The sequence below is a fragment of the Setaria italica genome, chromosome VI (genome assembly GCF_000263155.2).
Source record: "Setaria italica strain Yugu1 chromosome VI, Setaria_italica_v2.0, whole genome shotgun sequence".
Classification (NCBI taxonomy): Eukaryota; Viridiplantae; Streptophyta; class Magnoliopsida; order Poales; family Poaceae; genus Setaria; species Setaria italica.
Window position 1 is genome coordinate 3742387 of NC_028455.1, and position 17428 is coordinate 3759814.

General features: G+C 43.7%; 2 protein-coding genes, 1 non-coding gene and 1 pseudogene across 5 annotated transcripts; all 4 read right to left on the reverse strand.

Moving 5' to 3' along the window:
* Positions 1-52: 52 nt before the first annotated feature.
* LOC101777071 lies at positions 53-2391 on the reverse strand. Of its 3 annotated transcripts, XM_012846658.2 has the most exons (9): positions 2238-2391; positions 1927-2077; positions 1659-1833; positions 1434-1574; positions 1097-1175; positions 859-927; positions 695-770; positions 576-620; positions 53-478 (listed from the first exon to the last, which is right to left on the reverse strand). In XM_012846658.2, exons 3-9 carry the CDS (start codon positions 1824-1826, stop codon positions 340-342), a joined length of 717 nt encoding a protein of 238 aa, XP_012702112.1. In that variant the 5' UTR covers positions 1827-1833; positions 1927-2077; positions 2238-2391; the 3' UTR covers positions 53-339. The 3 variants fall into 3 exon arrangements, with proteins under 3 accessions (XP_012702112.1, XP_004972745.1, XP_004972743.1); XM_004972688.3 differs by having other exon boundaries at positions 1659-2125; positions 2238-2387; XM_004972686.3 differs by having other exon boundaries at positions 1659-2077; positions 2157-2319.
* A 523-nt stretch (positions 2392-2914) lies between these two features.
* Positions 2915-2990, reverse strand: TRNAE-UUC. The gene has a single exon. It is a non-coding gene; the product is annotated as a tRNA-Glu (tRNA).
* Positions 2991-4717: 1727 nt separating this feature from the next.
* LOC101765321 lies at positions 4718-7939 on the reverse strand (annotated as a pseudogene).
* A 2623-nt stretch (positions 7940-10562) lies between these two features.
* Positions 10563-14559, reverse strand: LOC101765730 (sesquithujene synthase A). The gene is made up of 7 exons (XM_004974341.3): positions 14385-14559; positions 14027-14282; positions 13563-13926; positions 13270-13488; positions 12336-12471; positions 11395-11643; positions 10563-11146 (listed from the first exon to the last, which is right to left on the reverse strand). The coding sequence occupies exons 1-7, from the start codon at positions 14511-14513 to the stop codon at positions 10856-10858; spliced, it is 1644 nt and encodes a 547-aa protein (XP_004974398.1). The 5' UTR covers positions 14514-14559; the 3' UTR covers positions 10563-10855.
* Between the last annotated feature and the right edge of the window lie 2869 nt (positions 14560-17428).

Consider the following 17428-nt stretch of genomic DNA (forward strand, 5'->3'; position numbering starts at 1 on the left):
CTTGTTGATCAACTTTAGATTTTTTTTCTGTAAAATTAATGAACCAGTCTGGTAGTGAGAAACCAAGAAACATGCCTTTTTTCTTTAATAAGAAAATGATTGTTACAAATATTGATAATGCCCTTATATGTTACAACTGGTGCATTTCTCTTTTGCCAAATGGCTGCACCTTTAAGATACAACTGCAAGTGCTCAGCTCTGCAAAAACTTGGACACCATTTCTGAGGGCACAAGAGCTTCATGAAATGGCAAGTAACACAGCTTGTATAAAGGAGAGATTCTTTCTGCAGAGGCCACAAGAGCTCTGGAGTTGAACATGCCATTAATAGCCAAATCTCTCTAGAATTTGGGTCTGCTGTTCTGAATTTGCCTGTTTGAACCAATCGGTTTGGTGATGGTGATGGTTGAATTGGGTCTATGAATGGTCGTTGTTCTCACTGGCTGTCCACTCAAAGAGGTTGTCCTTTGCTGAGATGACCTGTAACATGAGAAGTTAAAATTACAATTTTTTCAGACCTGGAAGTGCACTTTCTGAAACCATTCATGTAATGCAATGGGACAGTAATGGAACAAACCTCTGAAAAGTGTTCTTTTGGATAGCAGATTGCAATCTTGCTCGACTGCAAATCAGAATTAGACAGATTCAGAAATAGCAATTTCAATTTATGATCGTAATTTCAAGAGTAACAATTACCTGTTAGCCTCCATCCTGGCTTTTTTCAGTATAGGACTCTTGTAGTTGGAATTGGATAGACTGCTAGGTCCACCACCTGCAAAAACACATAGATCTTAGATTAACACTGGAAAGAATATAGAGTTGCAGGCCAAAATTCAGCAGAAACAGAAACAGGAAATCACCTCCAAAGAAACTTCTTTTGCTGCTTGGAGGCACCTTTGAACAAAGTTTAATTTGTTTGCTTTGTTTCTCTGCATAAAATTTAGATGAAAGTATAAGTGATACTTTTATGGTACTGACAATGGGCTAAAGACTATAAAAAGTCAAGACTGCCATGTGCAATGTGTATTCTCCAATTCAAACTGGGCTGAGTTGGTCAAGCACAACTGAATTTAAAACCATGATAAGAAATCTATTTACCAGCTTTCTCTGCCTGGAACTTCTTTGTGATTTTCTCGAGCATTCTGTCTTCAACTTCCTTTTGCCTCTCTGTTTTTGCCTGCAAAGTTACAGGTACAAGTAACTACAGGATGAAGGCAATCCATTTTAACAGATAAAACCCCCAGTGTAGCTTCTAAGCTTCACCCAGTTTTTCCTCTTTTGAGCAAATATGTTGCCATGTATTGATAACCTTTACTAAAAAGAGTATGGGCACCTTCACACATCTGTTTCCTAATTCTAGTTCCCTTGCTGACCATTTTCAGGTCCTCCAAGGCAATGAAAAGTGCGAGCAAATGAAGAAAGAACAGTGTTTTACCTTGAAGAGCTCCTTCCATGTGTAACGCGCTTTTCCTTTTGCCTCCTTCATTCTCTTGATAACTAGGTTGGTATGGTCCTCGCCAAATTCCTTCTGATAGAACCGCCTCCACAGAGGATCGGTTATCGGGCTAAGATCCATCTGTTCCAACAAACCCAGCCACACACAATCACAGTCGAATTCCCAAGAAAAAGATTTGAGAACATTGCAGGGCTATCTACCGACCTGTGTGCGGTTCTCGATACGGGTGAGCTGCTCCAGCGTGCAGTGCGGCAGGATGCGCTTGAGCAGCTCCGTCTCGATGCCGTCGACGTGGCCCACGTAGCGGAGGTTGTCGATGACCTTCTGGACGCAGAGGTCCACCAGGCTCCGAGGCTTCCTCCCAGACTCCATCGTCTCCCTGCCAGAAACAACACCACAACCACTCGCTATATCCAGGAACTTCTCAGATTCTATCCTTTTTTCCCCTCGCAAGCTGCAAAATTGGCCGCACCGCGCACCGGAGAGGAGCAATTCAACCAATCGATCTTGCGCCGCCGGAGACGAAGACGACGAATATTTTAATCGGCCGAACCAGGGACGCGGACAGAGGTACGGATCGGATTAGCAAGAACCCGCCATGAAGCAACCGAATCCGGAACGAACTGGTGGACAGGAGGAAAGATTTAGATTGGATTCGTCGCTCGCGGCAGCTGCAAAAGATTATCAAGAGATCCTACTTACTAAATAAATCCTATAGAAGATGACTCGTTGACCTGTAGACGAAGGAAAAAAGATCCACCGAAGCGTGGCGGGGAGCCTTACCGAGGAAACAGATCGATTCCGAGACCGGATGGGCGTCCTCCCCTCCGAGAAGGAGCAGATTTGGAGAGGGAGGAGGACGGCGCGAGGAGGAAGAAGAGCAGCTGTTCGTTGTCGTGGGTGGTTCGGCTCGGTCGGCGTGCGGATGCGTGGGTGGGGCGGGCCATGGGCCGACCTGGCTAACCAGGTTGGCCGGCCCAGAAGAACACGGGACTTTGCGGGCTAATTTACTTAGCTGCGTGTCGGCCTAAATTTGAAAACAGCCCATGTAGCTCAAAAATTCTCAGAAAAATCGAAGAGTGGAAAAATCACTTTCTTAAAAAAAACATATATATATATATATATATATATGTATGTATGTATGTATGTATATTTTTCTAGCCTTTCAACTTGTTCATAATTGTTTAGTCCGAGGAACCAACAATACAGAGATGATCTGTAGCTGGAGTTGGGTCTTATAGCTTGAGCTTGCAGATTCTTCTCAGGCCCGCGTTGGGATGGTCAGCTCAGCTGTTGGGTTGTTGCTGCATGCCTGCATCGATCTTGTTATCTAGAAAACGGTCAGAGGTGGAGTACGTACCAGCGTAATGAATCTCATTAGCTAAAAGAAAAAAGATTACGTAAAAAAACACACTAAAAAGTGTTCATTCATTGCCACGTACAAAAACAAGACAAAAAATTTCCATTGCCGGGATTTGAACCCGGGTGTCGCCTGGGTGAAAGCCAGGTATCCTAACCGGACTAGATGACAATGGAACTAGTTTGAGTGTTCTACGGTTCCAATTTAGTCTATGTGAGTGTTCTACGATTCCAATTTAGCCTACGCAAATTATAGGTCGTTTTGGTTTTTTCTACATGCATAGATATTATTATGCATCTAGACATAGGGTATATCTAAGTGCATAATAAAATATATAAATCTAATAAAGCTAAAACGATCTATAATTTAGGATGGAGGGAGTGCTATTTATTATCCTCTCTCTCAGGCAATAGAGCAACTTTCGCTCAGCAAAATTTTCAATTTACTTGTTTCCAGCTTACCAGTTATTATTAAAGAAAAATCCACGTCGAACTGCACCGAACTGCACCAAACTGAGGCTGATACAATAGTTAAAAGAAATCATACAATTAATCTGTAAATAAAGTTTCCTTTAGTCTTAAATACGTGCTTGCGATGAATGTAGCTGATTTGTTGATACGTACAACCCTAATTATAATTAGCTTGATAGAACAAAAGAGGTTATAAGTCCACATGCCCTCCTATGCCCAACCCAAGATTCAGTTATAATTACAATGTTGTGACGTAGAGATAGTATAATATGTGTCAGATCCGGACCTTGGAGATATAATATTTTTTAATTAGACGTCACGAATATAGGGATATTAAGAAGTATGCACGCACGCCTACCTAAGTCATCTAGTCAGTAAGCTTTGACTTTGTCACGATTGATCTTAGCAAATAGTCACACAAGTTAAAGTTAAGGGGGCCGACGCCCCCACCTATGCACCTTGATTGGCGGTGCAAACCAACTAGTGGTTGCAGGGCGGTCCCTCACGGACCAACGTTTTGTGAGGCACTACAACGTCATGCAGAGAAATTCATCATGAATTACATGGTTTGTTATAGCGAGATAAGCCTCTATCCTACAAACCAAAGCGAACCAGCAATGAGGTGATGGGAAAGCTGCCACCCCTTGTTCGCTCATTTGCAACCAACACTACTACCAAAGATGATGATAACGATCACGAATTGCAAATCTACATTGAAGTCTACGCCAGGCCTGCATCAAGTAAGCACATGAACTTTAACAAAGCCCAAGAGCTTCCTCCTCATCCACCAAGGCAATTGAGAACTAAAACCTCTATAATGTAGGTGTTATATATCCATATCTCTAAGTTCTACACCTGACGTCTACGCATGGAGTGAATATATGACTACATAAGCTAATTATTATGTAAAAATTATTCCTTATTCATAAACTTCATGGGTTACTTCGGTAATGAATTCTCCCTTTTTATTATGGAACTATCCAGTCATTTGTGGACAAATATCTAGCTTAGCTATTTTATTATTAAAAATAATAACTAATTAAATAGGCAACCAATGCGTTCTTTAGATTAAACAATTTAATATTAAACCATTCTTAATCGCTAGTTTTATTTCACTGTTTTCTTGCCATCTTGAACAGAATAAAATCGTGAAAAAACCCATACAATGCAAAGTATCATTTTGTGATTTCATAGGGTTGACATAGCATTTAACTCATGCATAATGTGTAAAGCACTTAATTGTACACGAAATCGGTTCAATAGATATGTGAAAGAGTTTTATTGTGTTGGAAACCATATGAGCCGAGTTTTTATTTGTCAGTTTCTCTCTATTTAAAACTTCAATATTGCCGTATCATCATATTTGCTTACGTGTGACATTATTACGGAGAATCAAACTCCCACATGTTGTACATGGATATTATTGTGCCCAATTCAATTCGTCCGAATACTACCTCGTTGGAACAGTAATCCGATTAACTGCTCGTCGATCCAATCTTCTTCTTTAGATTAATCCGACGAAACTGATTCCTGATCTCTCATGCCTCGGACTCGGAGTCGAGCGCGGGCTGGCTCCGAGCGCTTTCACCAAGCTCAGCAGGTTCTCATGCGACGACCCACCACGGCCGGCGGTGGCCTCCGCCTCCGCCTTCCACCTCGCCGCGCTCCTCCGGATCCCCTCGCTCTCCATCACCCCGTCGACGTGCCCGGCGACCTGCTCCCTCCTCACCTCGGCGTCCAGCCGGAGCCCCACGCCCCACACCTCGCACGCGTACTTGCAGATGGTGAACTGGTCCGCGAACACCGGCCAGCACACCATCGGCACGCCGGCGGCGAGCCCCTCGCACGTCGAGTTCCACCCGTTGTGCGTCACGAAGCACCCCACGGCGGGGTGCCGCAGCACCCGCTCCTGCGGGCACCACGTCGCCAGGCGACCCCGCGCCGCCGTCCCCCGCGAGGAACGCCGGCGGCAGCGCGGCCGGCCCACCGCTGGCGCCGGGGACGAGGTCCTCCCTCACGACCCACAGGAACGGGCGGCTCGTCGCCGCGAGGCCCCACGCGAATTCGGCGAGCTGGGCGGCGGTGAGCACGGTCAGGCTGCCGAAGTTGGCGTACACGACGGAGCCCGGGTCCTGCGCGTCCAGCCACGCCAGGCACTCGGTGTCGTGCTTCCACAGGCTCAGGTCGATCGAGTCCGAGTCGTCGCCGCCGGCGTCTTCGTCCCCGTCGCCGTCGTGGCGATGGCGGAGCAGGGTGCCCAGCGGCCCGACGGTGTAGATGCGCGGGTACTCGGCGCGGAGGGCAGCGAGGACGTCGGGCTCGAGGGCGTCGAAGGTGTTGATGATGAGGGCGCCGGCCTTGGTGCAGTTGTTGGCCTCCGTGATGTTGAACCAGAGGCCGAAGTCGTCGGGGTCGGTGGTGCGGACGAAGCTCGAGACGTCGCCGAGGCTGATCGGCGGCATGCCGGGGATCCAGTCGATGATCGTCTTCTCCAGGTAGCCGTTCGTCAAGGAGCTCTCATCTGCAAGATGAGAAAAAGACGAGCGAGTCGATACACACATTGACGTTAATTTGGTTGCTAGCTTGCTTGAGTAATTAGTACGTCTTAGTTTGAATTGAACTAAAACAATATAGATTATATTAATGCGTGTGTAGTTGCATCCATGCGGGTTGCATTTAGTAGTTATAAGAGTGAATAATTTTTAAAATGTGTTTAGACATTGATTAGGATTTGGTGTTTTAGAGCTTTTCACAAGCTCCTCTTGGATAAGCTCCAAATGAAAGGGTGGCTAGGAAAAAAGCTGTCTGCAAGCATATTTTGTTTACATTGGTGTTGTTAGGCCACCTAAACATCCGCCAGTACAGATGCACCCTATCTATACTGGCGGGTGTTAGGTCGCCTGCCAGCACATACCTATCTCTTCTTGCGAGTGTTTGCGGGTTGGCTCTAGCACCTTTGTACTGGCCGGTGCCCGCCAGCCCGCTAGCACCATAATTTCCATGTGGCAAATCTTTTTCTAGCATAGTATTTCCTAAGAATGTTCCAAATTTTTTTTGCAATTATTCTCAATTTCCTAGAGCGAAATCCATTTATCATGTTATACATTATTTTTTCGTATGCCTGTCTTAAGTTTATTAATAGTTCAAAAATAATTTTGCTAATTCAGTTTGAGAAAGTTTTTACTGTGTGTGGCCAAAATGGTTTTTACTTGGACAGAGAGTTTAAGTGTAGTGTATGTAGAGAAGGAGCATGTAGGACCAATATAATGACATCTGCAAGCATAATATTTTTTTTAAGGAAACAGGAGGGGAGCCCCTACTGAATTATTGCAAAAAAGAAAAAAGTTTAAAAGCAGTACAAATCAGACCCAAGGCTTAAAGAAAGAAAAACAAACAAAAGAAGAACAAAAGAAGGGAATTCGTTAAGGTCGGAGCATAATCACGTGTGCTTAGTAGAATTTGAAACCAATAAAGGCATCTGTGTACACGACACAAGACTTTTACTTTATGCTGCAAAGCAAGTTGCTCTCAGAAAATTGAAGAAGTACAAGCAACTGGCCAATAAGATATTATTAATATAGTAAACTTGCATTGATCCAAGAAAAATGATTAGTTTTGACAGTCAGCAGAAAGAAGAATAGCTATACCATGTTGCAGTTGCACAACAGACAACAGAGCAGTGAAGTCAACCCACCACTCCTAGATCCTACTTCAAAATGTAGCACAGCATTTGCAAAGCGTCTGATCACGAATTTCGTTTTGATGTTTGAATTTGAATACAGGAATGAACATAGGGCTGACTCGTAGATTTATTTATGAAAGAAAATCATGTTTGGCACTCTTGCTTTAGTTACAGTTTGGAAACTAAATTTCAAAAATGTAAATTAAACTCACAATATTGACCCAGTGAAATCATACCCTACCTTTTTTACTTTTTTTCCATTTTAACATAGAAGATGTTTGGATAGAGAAAAATTATGGCAACACTATTTATAATTCAATTTAAATTGACAACATCCCAGTGAAAATCTTCCTCTGCCTTATTTTTACTTTTCTTTTTAATTTCACCTAGCTAGAAGATGTTTGGATAGAGAAAAATTACCGCAACGCTATTTATAATTCAATTTAACTTTAGCAGAGTCCCAGTGAGGAGCGTCGAGTACCTTTGAGTGGCAGGTAGCCCCTCTCCTTGAGCTCCCGGAGCCTCATGTGGCCCATGAGCGCCGCCGCGCTGCCGCCCCAGAGCACCATGCTGGGGACGCCAAGGTCCTCGCCACCTCCAGTGCGAAGCTCATCAGCGCCGTCGGCAGCACGCACGTCACTGGCGGCACGTCGCCGCCGCCAACGCGGAGCCGCGCGACGAGGTCCCTCAGCGGCGCCGCGCCGTGGTGGACGGTGGCCCTGGACAGGCCGAGGTCGTAGTCCTGCGCGCCCCGGTCGGCGTCGAGCAGCCCGTCCGGGATGGTCTCGATCCGGAACCCCTCGCGGGCGCCGTCGCCGCCGCCGCCGGCGGCCTCCGCGCGGCGGAGGTTGTGCTCGGTGACCACGAAGGTGATGAAGACGCCGCCGCAGCGGAGGAGCTGGGCCAGCTGCAGCGCCGGGTTGATGTTGCCGGAGCCCGGGTACGGCACCACCACAGCGTGCGGCCTCGCCATGCTCGCTCGCTCTTGTTGGTGCTCTTGCACGTACACTTGGGCTCAGTTGTTCTTCTGTGTGCTTATCTCGCCATGGATCAGAATTAACAAATATATGGCACGTTGGAGAGGGAGATCCATGGCCCGTCCCGCGACCGCGAGTCCCGACGCATTTGGCGGGCTAGAGGATCATGTGCTGGTGGGAGGTATACGCGGGATCGAGAGATACCGTTGTACAAGGAGGATTATGATCCAAGGGCAGTATAGTAAAAAAATTATTATAGAACCACTATATGATCATAAATAATCTCAAATAAGCTATCTAAGACTAACTTATTTTAGATTATTTATGGTCCTAATGTGGTTCCAAGATGATCTTTTACCATAATACTCATGACCTATCATTCAGATTATATAATCTACTAGGTGGATTATAATCTCAAACAAACAGGACCTAACCGCTCTATATATTTCATATATTTACATCTCACAGCTAGGTCAGACTAAATAATGGAGTTCGACTACCAACTACGTTGATCATGTATATAGTTTTGGACTACGTAGAAACTTCATAATCAACAATAGGACCATGAATATAATGTGCATGTTGATGTTTGACTGCAACTATCTCTTAAACATTTGTGGTTTCCAACACTTAATGTATATATTGTACACATCTTTCAAAGTTACGACTACCACAGAAGAGGTCATCACCTCCGACCTCAAATCCTTTATCACCGCCGTTTTGGTGACCCGTTAGATTAGGGTCGGCGGTGATGACTTTTATTATCATAATCGGATTCGAAACTAGCGGTGATAAGCATCAGAAAAAAAAGAAATTCGGCCCGATGCTGCTCCTCAAGTGCTACAGCATCCAGAGCGCTGCTGCCTCGTGGCTCGGTGCCGCTCCACCCCACGCCGCCGCCTCGCGGCCTGGTTCCTTTCCACTCACGGCGCCGCATCCAGCACTTCCGCGTCCAGCACTGCGTTGCTCCCCCACACGCCGCCATCTCGCGCCCTGATGCGCTCCATCCCACGCCACCGCATTCGGCCCGCAGCTCCTCCACTATGACTGCCGCATCCGACGCGCTCCTCCATCGGGCACCGCTGTGTCGCGTCCTAGCACTCCTCCCCCGCACGCTACCACCTTCGACCTTGCCCTAGCGCTACCTCCGCATCTTGCCCCGCCGTCGCTCCTCGTTGCTAGTGAGGGGTGAGTGGAGGGGGGAGGGGAGGGGCAACAGAGAGGACCCAGCCGACCATCATCGTCAGCGACTGAGCGGAGATCGGGGAGATGGAGAGAGTGAAGCACAAGAAGAGAGGAAGAGTGAAGGAGAGAAGCGGAGGAAGGATAGATGTGGATAAGAGTGAGAAGAGAGAAGTGGATGGGAAGATGGGGAGAAGACCAAATAAAAGTTAAGAGGAGAGAGATGAGCGGATGCGAGATCGGTCAAAATCAGAGTTGAGAACAATTTTGGGTCGGGAGGCTATATCACCGCCAAATTTAGTTACGAACTGGCGGTGATACTTTCACCGCCAGTTTTAATCACCAACCGGCGATGCAAAGTACCATCACCACTGATTTTAACTGCTGTTGCCCCTATTAACTCAACCGGTGGTGATAGCCCGTTGGTGAAACCTATTTCTGTAGTAGTGTTACCTCTATGACATTGTAATATTTTTGGCTCTGACACTAAGTATTACAGCGATCCATCGACTTCATCTTGAATCGCTCCTATGAAACAATATTGATAAAATGTAACTAGTAACCGTGAAATTTTGAAATTTTATGAGATGGACAAGATATTCAATTTCTTTTCACGATCAAATAGGCTTCCTCTATTATAGAGGAGCTGAATACATTACATTCCCTTTTCTTAGAGGGAACTAGAACATTTTTGTGTCGAGGTCGATCCAGCCGGGAAAATGAAAGAGCAACTTTGCCGGCCCAATGAGTGTGGGTCGCGGCATGACGAAGGCCCACAGTTTGAGAGGCGGCGGCAAGCCCAACGTTTCTTCTTCCCCGAAAAACAAACCAGTGAAACCACACAAGCAACTGCTAGGCACGCGGCACCAAAGGAGCGACGGCGCCGACGTGCCTGACTGCCTGCAACGTCGGCTTTCCCTTTCGTGGTCACTGGGTCACCGCCAGCGGCTGCCTCCTTCAGTCCTCCTGCCGGGTGCTGGTGCTGGGCCATATGTGGCGCTGGCCCGCAGCGCAGGCGGGACGCACACCAACTGCTCGACGTAATGGGTCAACGATTCAAATAGCCGCGCCCGGGTTTCTGAGAAGGTTGGATTACTTTGCTTGCCTTGTCTTGGTTTCGTACATTCTTGGAACTGACTAAATTCTCTCCAGTACGATTCAGAACTACCACACAACTCCACAATACAGTTTTCCCCCTTCAAGGATAAACAGACACTTGTGAAGGAGGCAATCAATTCCACCTTGTTCAACTTATTTGAATCATCTAGAACATTGTAGTGAACATGTTTTCTATTAGGCTACGAGCATCGATTCTTTTCAAACATTATTGCCTAATTCACCTCCTCCCCCTCTTAAGCTACGAGCACCGATTCCTTTCAAACATATTTTCCATGAACTAGAAAGCCACTTGTGCACCATTCCGTGGTTCAAGAATAATGTTCAGAAACAGTCTTATATATTACTCGATAATACAGCACAACACAATACACTTGATAGTTACATATTTTTATTTCCCAACAGCATCCGCGACCAACCGCTGGGTGCACACAATACGTTTATTTGAGCTAATGACAATACTTACTTTATGGTTCTGTCCTGACTTCCATTATTTAGGTACATCACCATGGTCTCAAACATGACTGGTTATTATTTCATTTGTACTAAGTACAATATAGCCCATAGTTTGCTTATATGGTTGTACATACCACCACGGCACCACTGGGCAAGCTTCATTCTGGTATTGGCTCCACGAAGAGTAGCTTTATCATTTCTTGGAGTATTTCCGAAGTAGTAAATGCGTCGCATTGCTTGTACATGTAAACTGCAGTTCTTGATAAGTCGAGCACTGTTCGTGGCACGACCTTTGGTTGATCTTCCAGCACGAGGGATCCTTGTATCATATCCTTCCATGAATCTTCACTGAGTTGTTTTATCTTTTTATATGCATCTTGCATTGTTGTTCCGTGCTCCTTCATGTAACACTGGATACTGGAGGGGCTATGGTCCCCTGTTTGCTCACGCTGTGAACATGTGGGCAGTGGAAAACGGCATCAAGTTCGTTACTGTAACAACTATAAGTTAATCTTCCAAATTATATAATAAACTTATATTTATATTCTGCTTCACTAAAATTGTAAAGTAGATGATGTTATTATGAATCTAGTCCATGAACTGAACACAGTCCATGAAAGAGGAACCGGAGGTTAAAATGAATTCAGATTTACTGTTCTTTGCATAAATTAAACTTGTATTAAGGATAGGAAAATACCTGAGTTGATACAAGATCATTAGCGAGCCGTACAAATATAGCAAAAGACTTGAAAAATTGCGGGTAGCTCAAAATCCACTCGAAGACCTCCTTTGTTATTATGTCCCCCATTCCAACAAATGCAGCACATGTTAGCGCAGCGGATCCAACGCTTTCCATTGTTACTTGAAGGTGCTCGCTCATTGATGGCACATAATTTTCTTCACGCCATTTTAGTTCTTTGCAGTATAGATGAACTAAATGCTTCATCTATATGAGATATGAAAATGAGTTGAGTCATTTTAAATCCTGATAAAGCTGCCACTATGGAAGGCTTGAAATAGGATTTAATTGAATTGAAGGTATTTGCATTCTGCACAATATGTCATGCTTGTACATGGCCTATGTTTGGAACAACTTTATTGATTGCCATATTTGTGCCGGAATACAGTACACCATAATCCTTTTACCAAAAAAAAAGTTTTAGGACAACTTACAAACCCACATGTATTCATCTAAGAGACAATTGAATAAACTTGTGACCGAGAAAACATCATGCATAACGAGCTCCAGTTTTGATATTTAGCTAATAAATTTATCTACCTTATATTCAGTTTGTTGTAAAGTATCATCTATCTCGTATTCAGTTTGTTGTCAAGTATCTTCAACTTTTGCTTTTCATATCAGTAGCATAATCTTAGGCACCCTTAGGGGCAAGTGTGTGTGTTGTATGACTATTTTGGCCTTTCTCCTATCTTAATGCAATGATATGCAGTTCTCTTGCATATTCGAGAAAAAATATTAGTAGCATAATTCTATTTGAAAAAATATATATGCCATTTGTACAGCTAGATCATTGTGATCTGCCTGGGCAGTGCTTGGTCCTAGGATATGTACTATAACTTTGAAGGCGTGTATTTATAAACAATCAACTATGTCATAAGATCAAATAGAGTACTTGCCCTTTCTTTTAGGTAAAACACAAGGTAGCTTTTCTCTGGTCCTAACTCATCCTCAAATGATATAAATGTCTCCAGTAGACATAAGTAGAAACCCTTCACGTATTCAGGCAGCAGATGTACTGCACTTTCGTCCCACCTGCATCATATAATGTCTGGACTTATTTTCCTGCTGTAAAATGGTATTAAATCTACAAGAAAAAAAATTCTATACAAATGAGCACCAAATAAATTTCCCCCTCAATTTTCTCTAATAAGGTTACTTTCAATAATAATAATAATAGTGACATTGCCCACTCTCATCATATTTTCATCCTAACATTATCCTCGCTTTTCTAAAAGAATCCAACTTTTTTCTATACACCATGAACAATAGGTTTCGGTATTGTTGCTAATGTGAGGCCATGCTTGTTTCAGCTTATAGATTGTAGATTGCACCTTGCAGGTCGTTACAATATGAAAACTGAAACAAATAAGTCCCAAATTGTAAGAATCAACAGGCCAGATTGTTATACAAGCTACAATCCATAATCTACAAAATGAAACAAACATCACCTAGTCTATTTGATGTTTTCTCTTCTTTTCTTCCTTGAATATTATAAACTTATTCTTAACTTGTGAAGTGCAAAGTTTAATTTGTTTTATACTTTAAATTCTGACGCAACTCTTAAACATTTTTATTACATGACATTTTATTGTGATGCAAAGCACATGGCACACCACGCCTAGCTAGCTGTACATAAGTACAATAAGGCTGGCATGTCTTTGAAATATGTCTCTAGCACGTGTGATTCCATCAGATTCATAGCGAAAGACTTCACTTTCCTTCTTTTCATGTGTAGGCAAATCAATTTTGCAAACTAGTGTGTATGTAGTATTTAATTTGTGTGATACTTTTAATATTGAAACCATCGGACTGGATCAGGAAGGTTTATACCTGTAAATGGCCTCAGCAATTTGCATACACTCTTCATTGGTGCCATATGTGTCAAATATATCATCAAGTATTGTAACAATGGCTGTGGTCTTCGTAAGTACAATTCGAGAAAGAGAGCATGTTGGATAATAGCAAGCATTGTTCATCCAGAAATACAGTTCAACAATTCTATCTCGAACAAAACTCAACTTGGATTTGGCATGGATATCCTTCCACCACCTTCCATGGAAAGATAAGTCAATTCATATTTTATAAGAACCATATATTTCAAACTGCGATGAAAACAAACTTACATCATGCATTCTTTTATTTCTTGACAGAAATCAAGTTGCTGAAGGTTAAAATTCAATTTTGCAAACTTCAATACGACTTCATTTCTTGTAGACTCCTTTTCATAAATGGGTATGTAGTTTCTTGCCTCTATGATTCCAACCTTTTTAAAAAGAGGTATATCAAGGGAAGAAGACACCTCCGTTGCCAATGGTGATTTTAAATATTGAAGGGCATCTTGGAGGCGACATGTAGTGTAAGAGATTGCTTCATCAAGTACTTTTTCATCACGTGTCCGCAAATAAGCTGCATTATATAGGCTTAGCAAACTCCTTGTATCAGCATCAACAAAGTTTCCGTCTTTTGTTATAAATTTTAGAAATACATCTGCACAATTTGATTTATAATAAATATTATTAGTCATATTTCAATGTCAAAACTAATAAAAAATTGTCCAATCAGTTTTGACACAAGAAGTCCTTATTACCTGATGACACATTGTAACCATTCTTCCGCAGAAGGTAAAACCTTAGTGAAACTAAATTCAGGTCCTTTTCATCGTAACAATCCGAGTTGTAAACACCGTGCAACAGCTCGTCTATCTCGCTCTCGTAGTAGCTATCCAGTCCAAGTCGTTGCAATGTGATTATAAGGTTCAATGTCTCTGGTAACTCTTTTGGGCTCTTTAGTATTTCCCTAACCTTTTCTCTTAACACGCCAGCCCGTTCTTTCATGCTTTCACTCTACAAAGGACAATAAGTTCCAAGTAAATTCCATTGATGCATGCAATGTAACTAAGCGTGTTCCTGTTCCATATCATCAAGAGAGTGCGACGCAATTATTACCTGAGGTGCTGTTGGCGGCTGGTATGTCAGGAAGAAATCACCCCAGATGCTCGGGTGGAACTTGGTGTAATTTCGCAGCCCCTCAGCGTCGCTGGAATGAAGCAGTGCAGGAGGAGACGACGACGGCATCTTCCTCAAATCTCAATGCTCTTATGTTTTCCTTGCTAATGTTTGGTAGATTTCATTGTGCCTATATGTTTGTGGCTTGCAGAGGTATTTATAGGCGCTGCAGCCAAGCAATGATTTCTCTCATCTCGTGAGAGCCAGGACGAAGCCAACCCTGAGTAACCTAGTCATTCACTACTGGGAAAGGACCTTTCATCCAGCACCTCAGTACCGGTTGGATTTTGACCAGTACTGATATGAGTATTAGTACCGAGTCTAAAGAATAGATCCCCGCGAGCCCCTTTAGTACCGGTTGGGAGCTCCAACCGGTACTAAATGTCACCCATTAGTACCGGGTGGAGCCCCATCTTATCTTCTCACCCAGCCCTCTCCCTTGGTCTCCATCTTATCCGGCCCTCTCCTCCACCCTCTCCCTCTCCTCTCCCTGGCCCCCTCCCTCTCCCTCTCCTTTCACCGGCCCCCTCCCTCTCTTCCTCTCCCGCCGTCGCTCCCTGTCCCCGGCCCCCCCTCTCTCCCTCTCCTGCTGCCCCTCCCCTCCCCCCTTCGCTCGCCCCTCGCTTGTGGCAGTGAGGAGCGGCGGCAGCGCACGGGCTGGTGGATGCGGCGGCGGCGCTGGTGGTTGCGGCAGTGGGAGGACGCGGCGGGCGTCGGTGGGAGGGATCGGTCTCGGGCGGGTGCAGCAGCGAGCTCAGGGCGGCAGGGTGGGATTCTTTTTTATTTTTTAATATATTTTAGTACCGATTATTTCACCCGATATTAAAGGGTCCCTTAGTACCGGAGTAGTTACAAAATCAGTACTAAAAGGGATTCCCAACCAGTACTGATGGAGCTTTCCCTAGCAGTGGTTGTCCTGCGTGCACGAGTAACTTGTGGTTTGTGTGTCTTCCGACCGTCCGTGCTGTACATGTTCTTGACAGGTTGCGCTGACAGCTGGGTGTTGTCTCCGATCGATCATATCCGAGCGAGGGTAAGCCACTCATGCACGTTACGCAATTAACATGTTGTTAACATGAGTGCTATGCGTATTCGAGATGACGGCTACAAATTCGTTGACGCTAATAACAATTATCTCGGCACTGTTAACAGAATGAGAATTCGCTGCATTTCTATCCACCCATTGTCGAGACGCTTTTCCAAAACATGGTCCCCGTCACACGGACCATCACACTCCAATCAACACCCCACGGCTGCATCAAGACGTTACGATAACTTACTTGAAGTCTACTACTCGTGCTTCAACAAATCTTTTGCTAGGTCTTATGACAAGTATAGTGAGATTTTTTCTTGAAATATTTATCGCTGTTGATTTTTTCTTGCAACGTTTGACCATTCATCTTATTCAAAAATTTATTGCAAACATACGAAAGATAAGTCATGCTTAAAATACTTCTAATGGTAAAGTAAATCGATCACAAACAAAATACATGATATTTACATAATTTTTTTGAATAAGATGAATAGTCAAATGTTGTGATAAAAAATCAACAACGACAAACATGTTGATACAGAGGAAGTAGCATGCTAGTGTACCCTCAATCTTTATATACTATATTCCGACAACTTATTGGAGGCAGATCTATTTCGGTTCGAGACCCCAATCCATCCAGCTTTAATTTTATAGGGAGCATAAACAGGCATAAATGTTTGTCACAGCTGCGGAGGAACTACATGTCTACATCAAAAGTCAGCCACGAACTCTAGCTAGCTTATCCATACTCAGGTCTGAAAAAAGAGTTTCACGGCTGGTTCATGTCATAATTAAACCGCCGGTGAAGAGTCCATTATCACCGCTGGCCTGGTAAACAAACCGACGGTGATGAGAAAGCATCAACGCCAACCTTTATCCGTCGGACCTCCTAACCGGCGGTGATGAGAGGTTGAGGGCCGGTGGCGATGAGCGGCTGTGGAGTAGTGCAGCGACTGGGTCACCCATACATACAAGCAAGCATTCCATCCACTTTCATCATGTAAGGCCAGCTGTTGACGAGTTAGCTGCTGAATGCCATGCCGTTCCTAGTTTTCCACAATGTCCAATAAAGCTCTCCTGCATCAACAAAATAAGATAAAAGTCAGCACACAAAGTTTAATTTATGAGGTCTCAGTTTTAACGAATTAATAACATTAATCTTTGAAGTAAAGTATCCATTGTACCAATATTTAAGCATATAAGAAGATTAATCTCCTCTCGAATGTCCATCGTCACAGTAATAGTGTCACACCCGGTTTGAAAACAAAACCAAGTGCTACCTATATGTATGCTAGGATCTACTTTTATTCATATAGTGACATCATTAGTGAATAACACTTACTTACAGTATCACGCAAAAAGATACAAAGACTTACAAGACTATCAGAGAAACACACCTTAAACCTTGGAAACGGAGACTCCAAACTTCACAGGCACTCGACTGGGGGTTGCGTACGCCTAGAACTCAGCATCATCTTCACAACTTCATAGCAGCTTCTTCTTCTGAGCAGCAGTAAGCAAGGGTGAGTACACTTATGGTTGGTACTTAGTAAGTCCACAGGAACTAACCGGAATAACGATTTAATCCATCTTCAAGTTTAATTAATCATGTGAGGATCCAGGCCGCTCTTAACCATAATGTAACACCCAAAATTCCATCACAATGCAATGTAAGCAACTTGGTCTAGCTTTCTCTCTCTAAGGACTAAATAAAGCATTTTAATTAAATTTACGGTCTTAAATAATTAAAGAGCACTTGAAATAATTTTAGAAGCAATAAGTGCTTGGTAGAGTTTTTTTTTCTTTTCTCTTTTATTTTGGCTTTTGGTTTGAATGCTTGCTTTTGAATTTCAAAAGAATTTGAATTTGATTTTGAAAACTTCAACTCTTTTCAAATTCTCAAAACCCTCCACCTCTCTTTCCTCTCCTTGGGCCGAAATCCCTCCTCTCT

Excerpts from the sequence above, each read along its gene's own strand:
- LOC101777071 (XM_012846658.2), bottom strand. The coding sequence starts at position 1,826 with ATGGAGTCTGGGAGGAAGCCTCGGAGCCTGGTGGACCTCTGCGTCCAG. Across the intron at positions 1,575-1,658 it reads GTATCGAGAACCGCACACAG|ATGGATCTTAGCCCGATAAC; the intron begins GTCGGTAGATAG and ends TTGTTGGAACAG. Across the intron at positions 621-694 it reads GCCAGGATGGAGGCTAACAG|TCGAGCAAGATTGCAATCTG; the intron begins GTAATTGTTACT and ends TCTGATTTGCAG.
- LOC101765730 (XM_004974341.3), bottom strand. The coding sequence starts at position 14,513 with ATGCCGTCGTCGTCTCCTCCTGCACTGCTTCATTCCAGCGACGCTGAG. Across the intron at positions 13,927-14,026 it reads TGGTTACAATGTGTCATCAG|ATGTATTTCTAAAATTTATA; the intron begins GTAATAAGGACT and ends CAAATTGTGCAG. Across the intron at positions 11,147-11,394 it reads ATGATCTTGTATCAACTCAG|CGTGAGCAAACAGGGGACCA; the intron begins GTATTTTCCTAT and ends ACATGTTCACAG.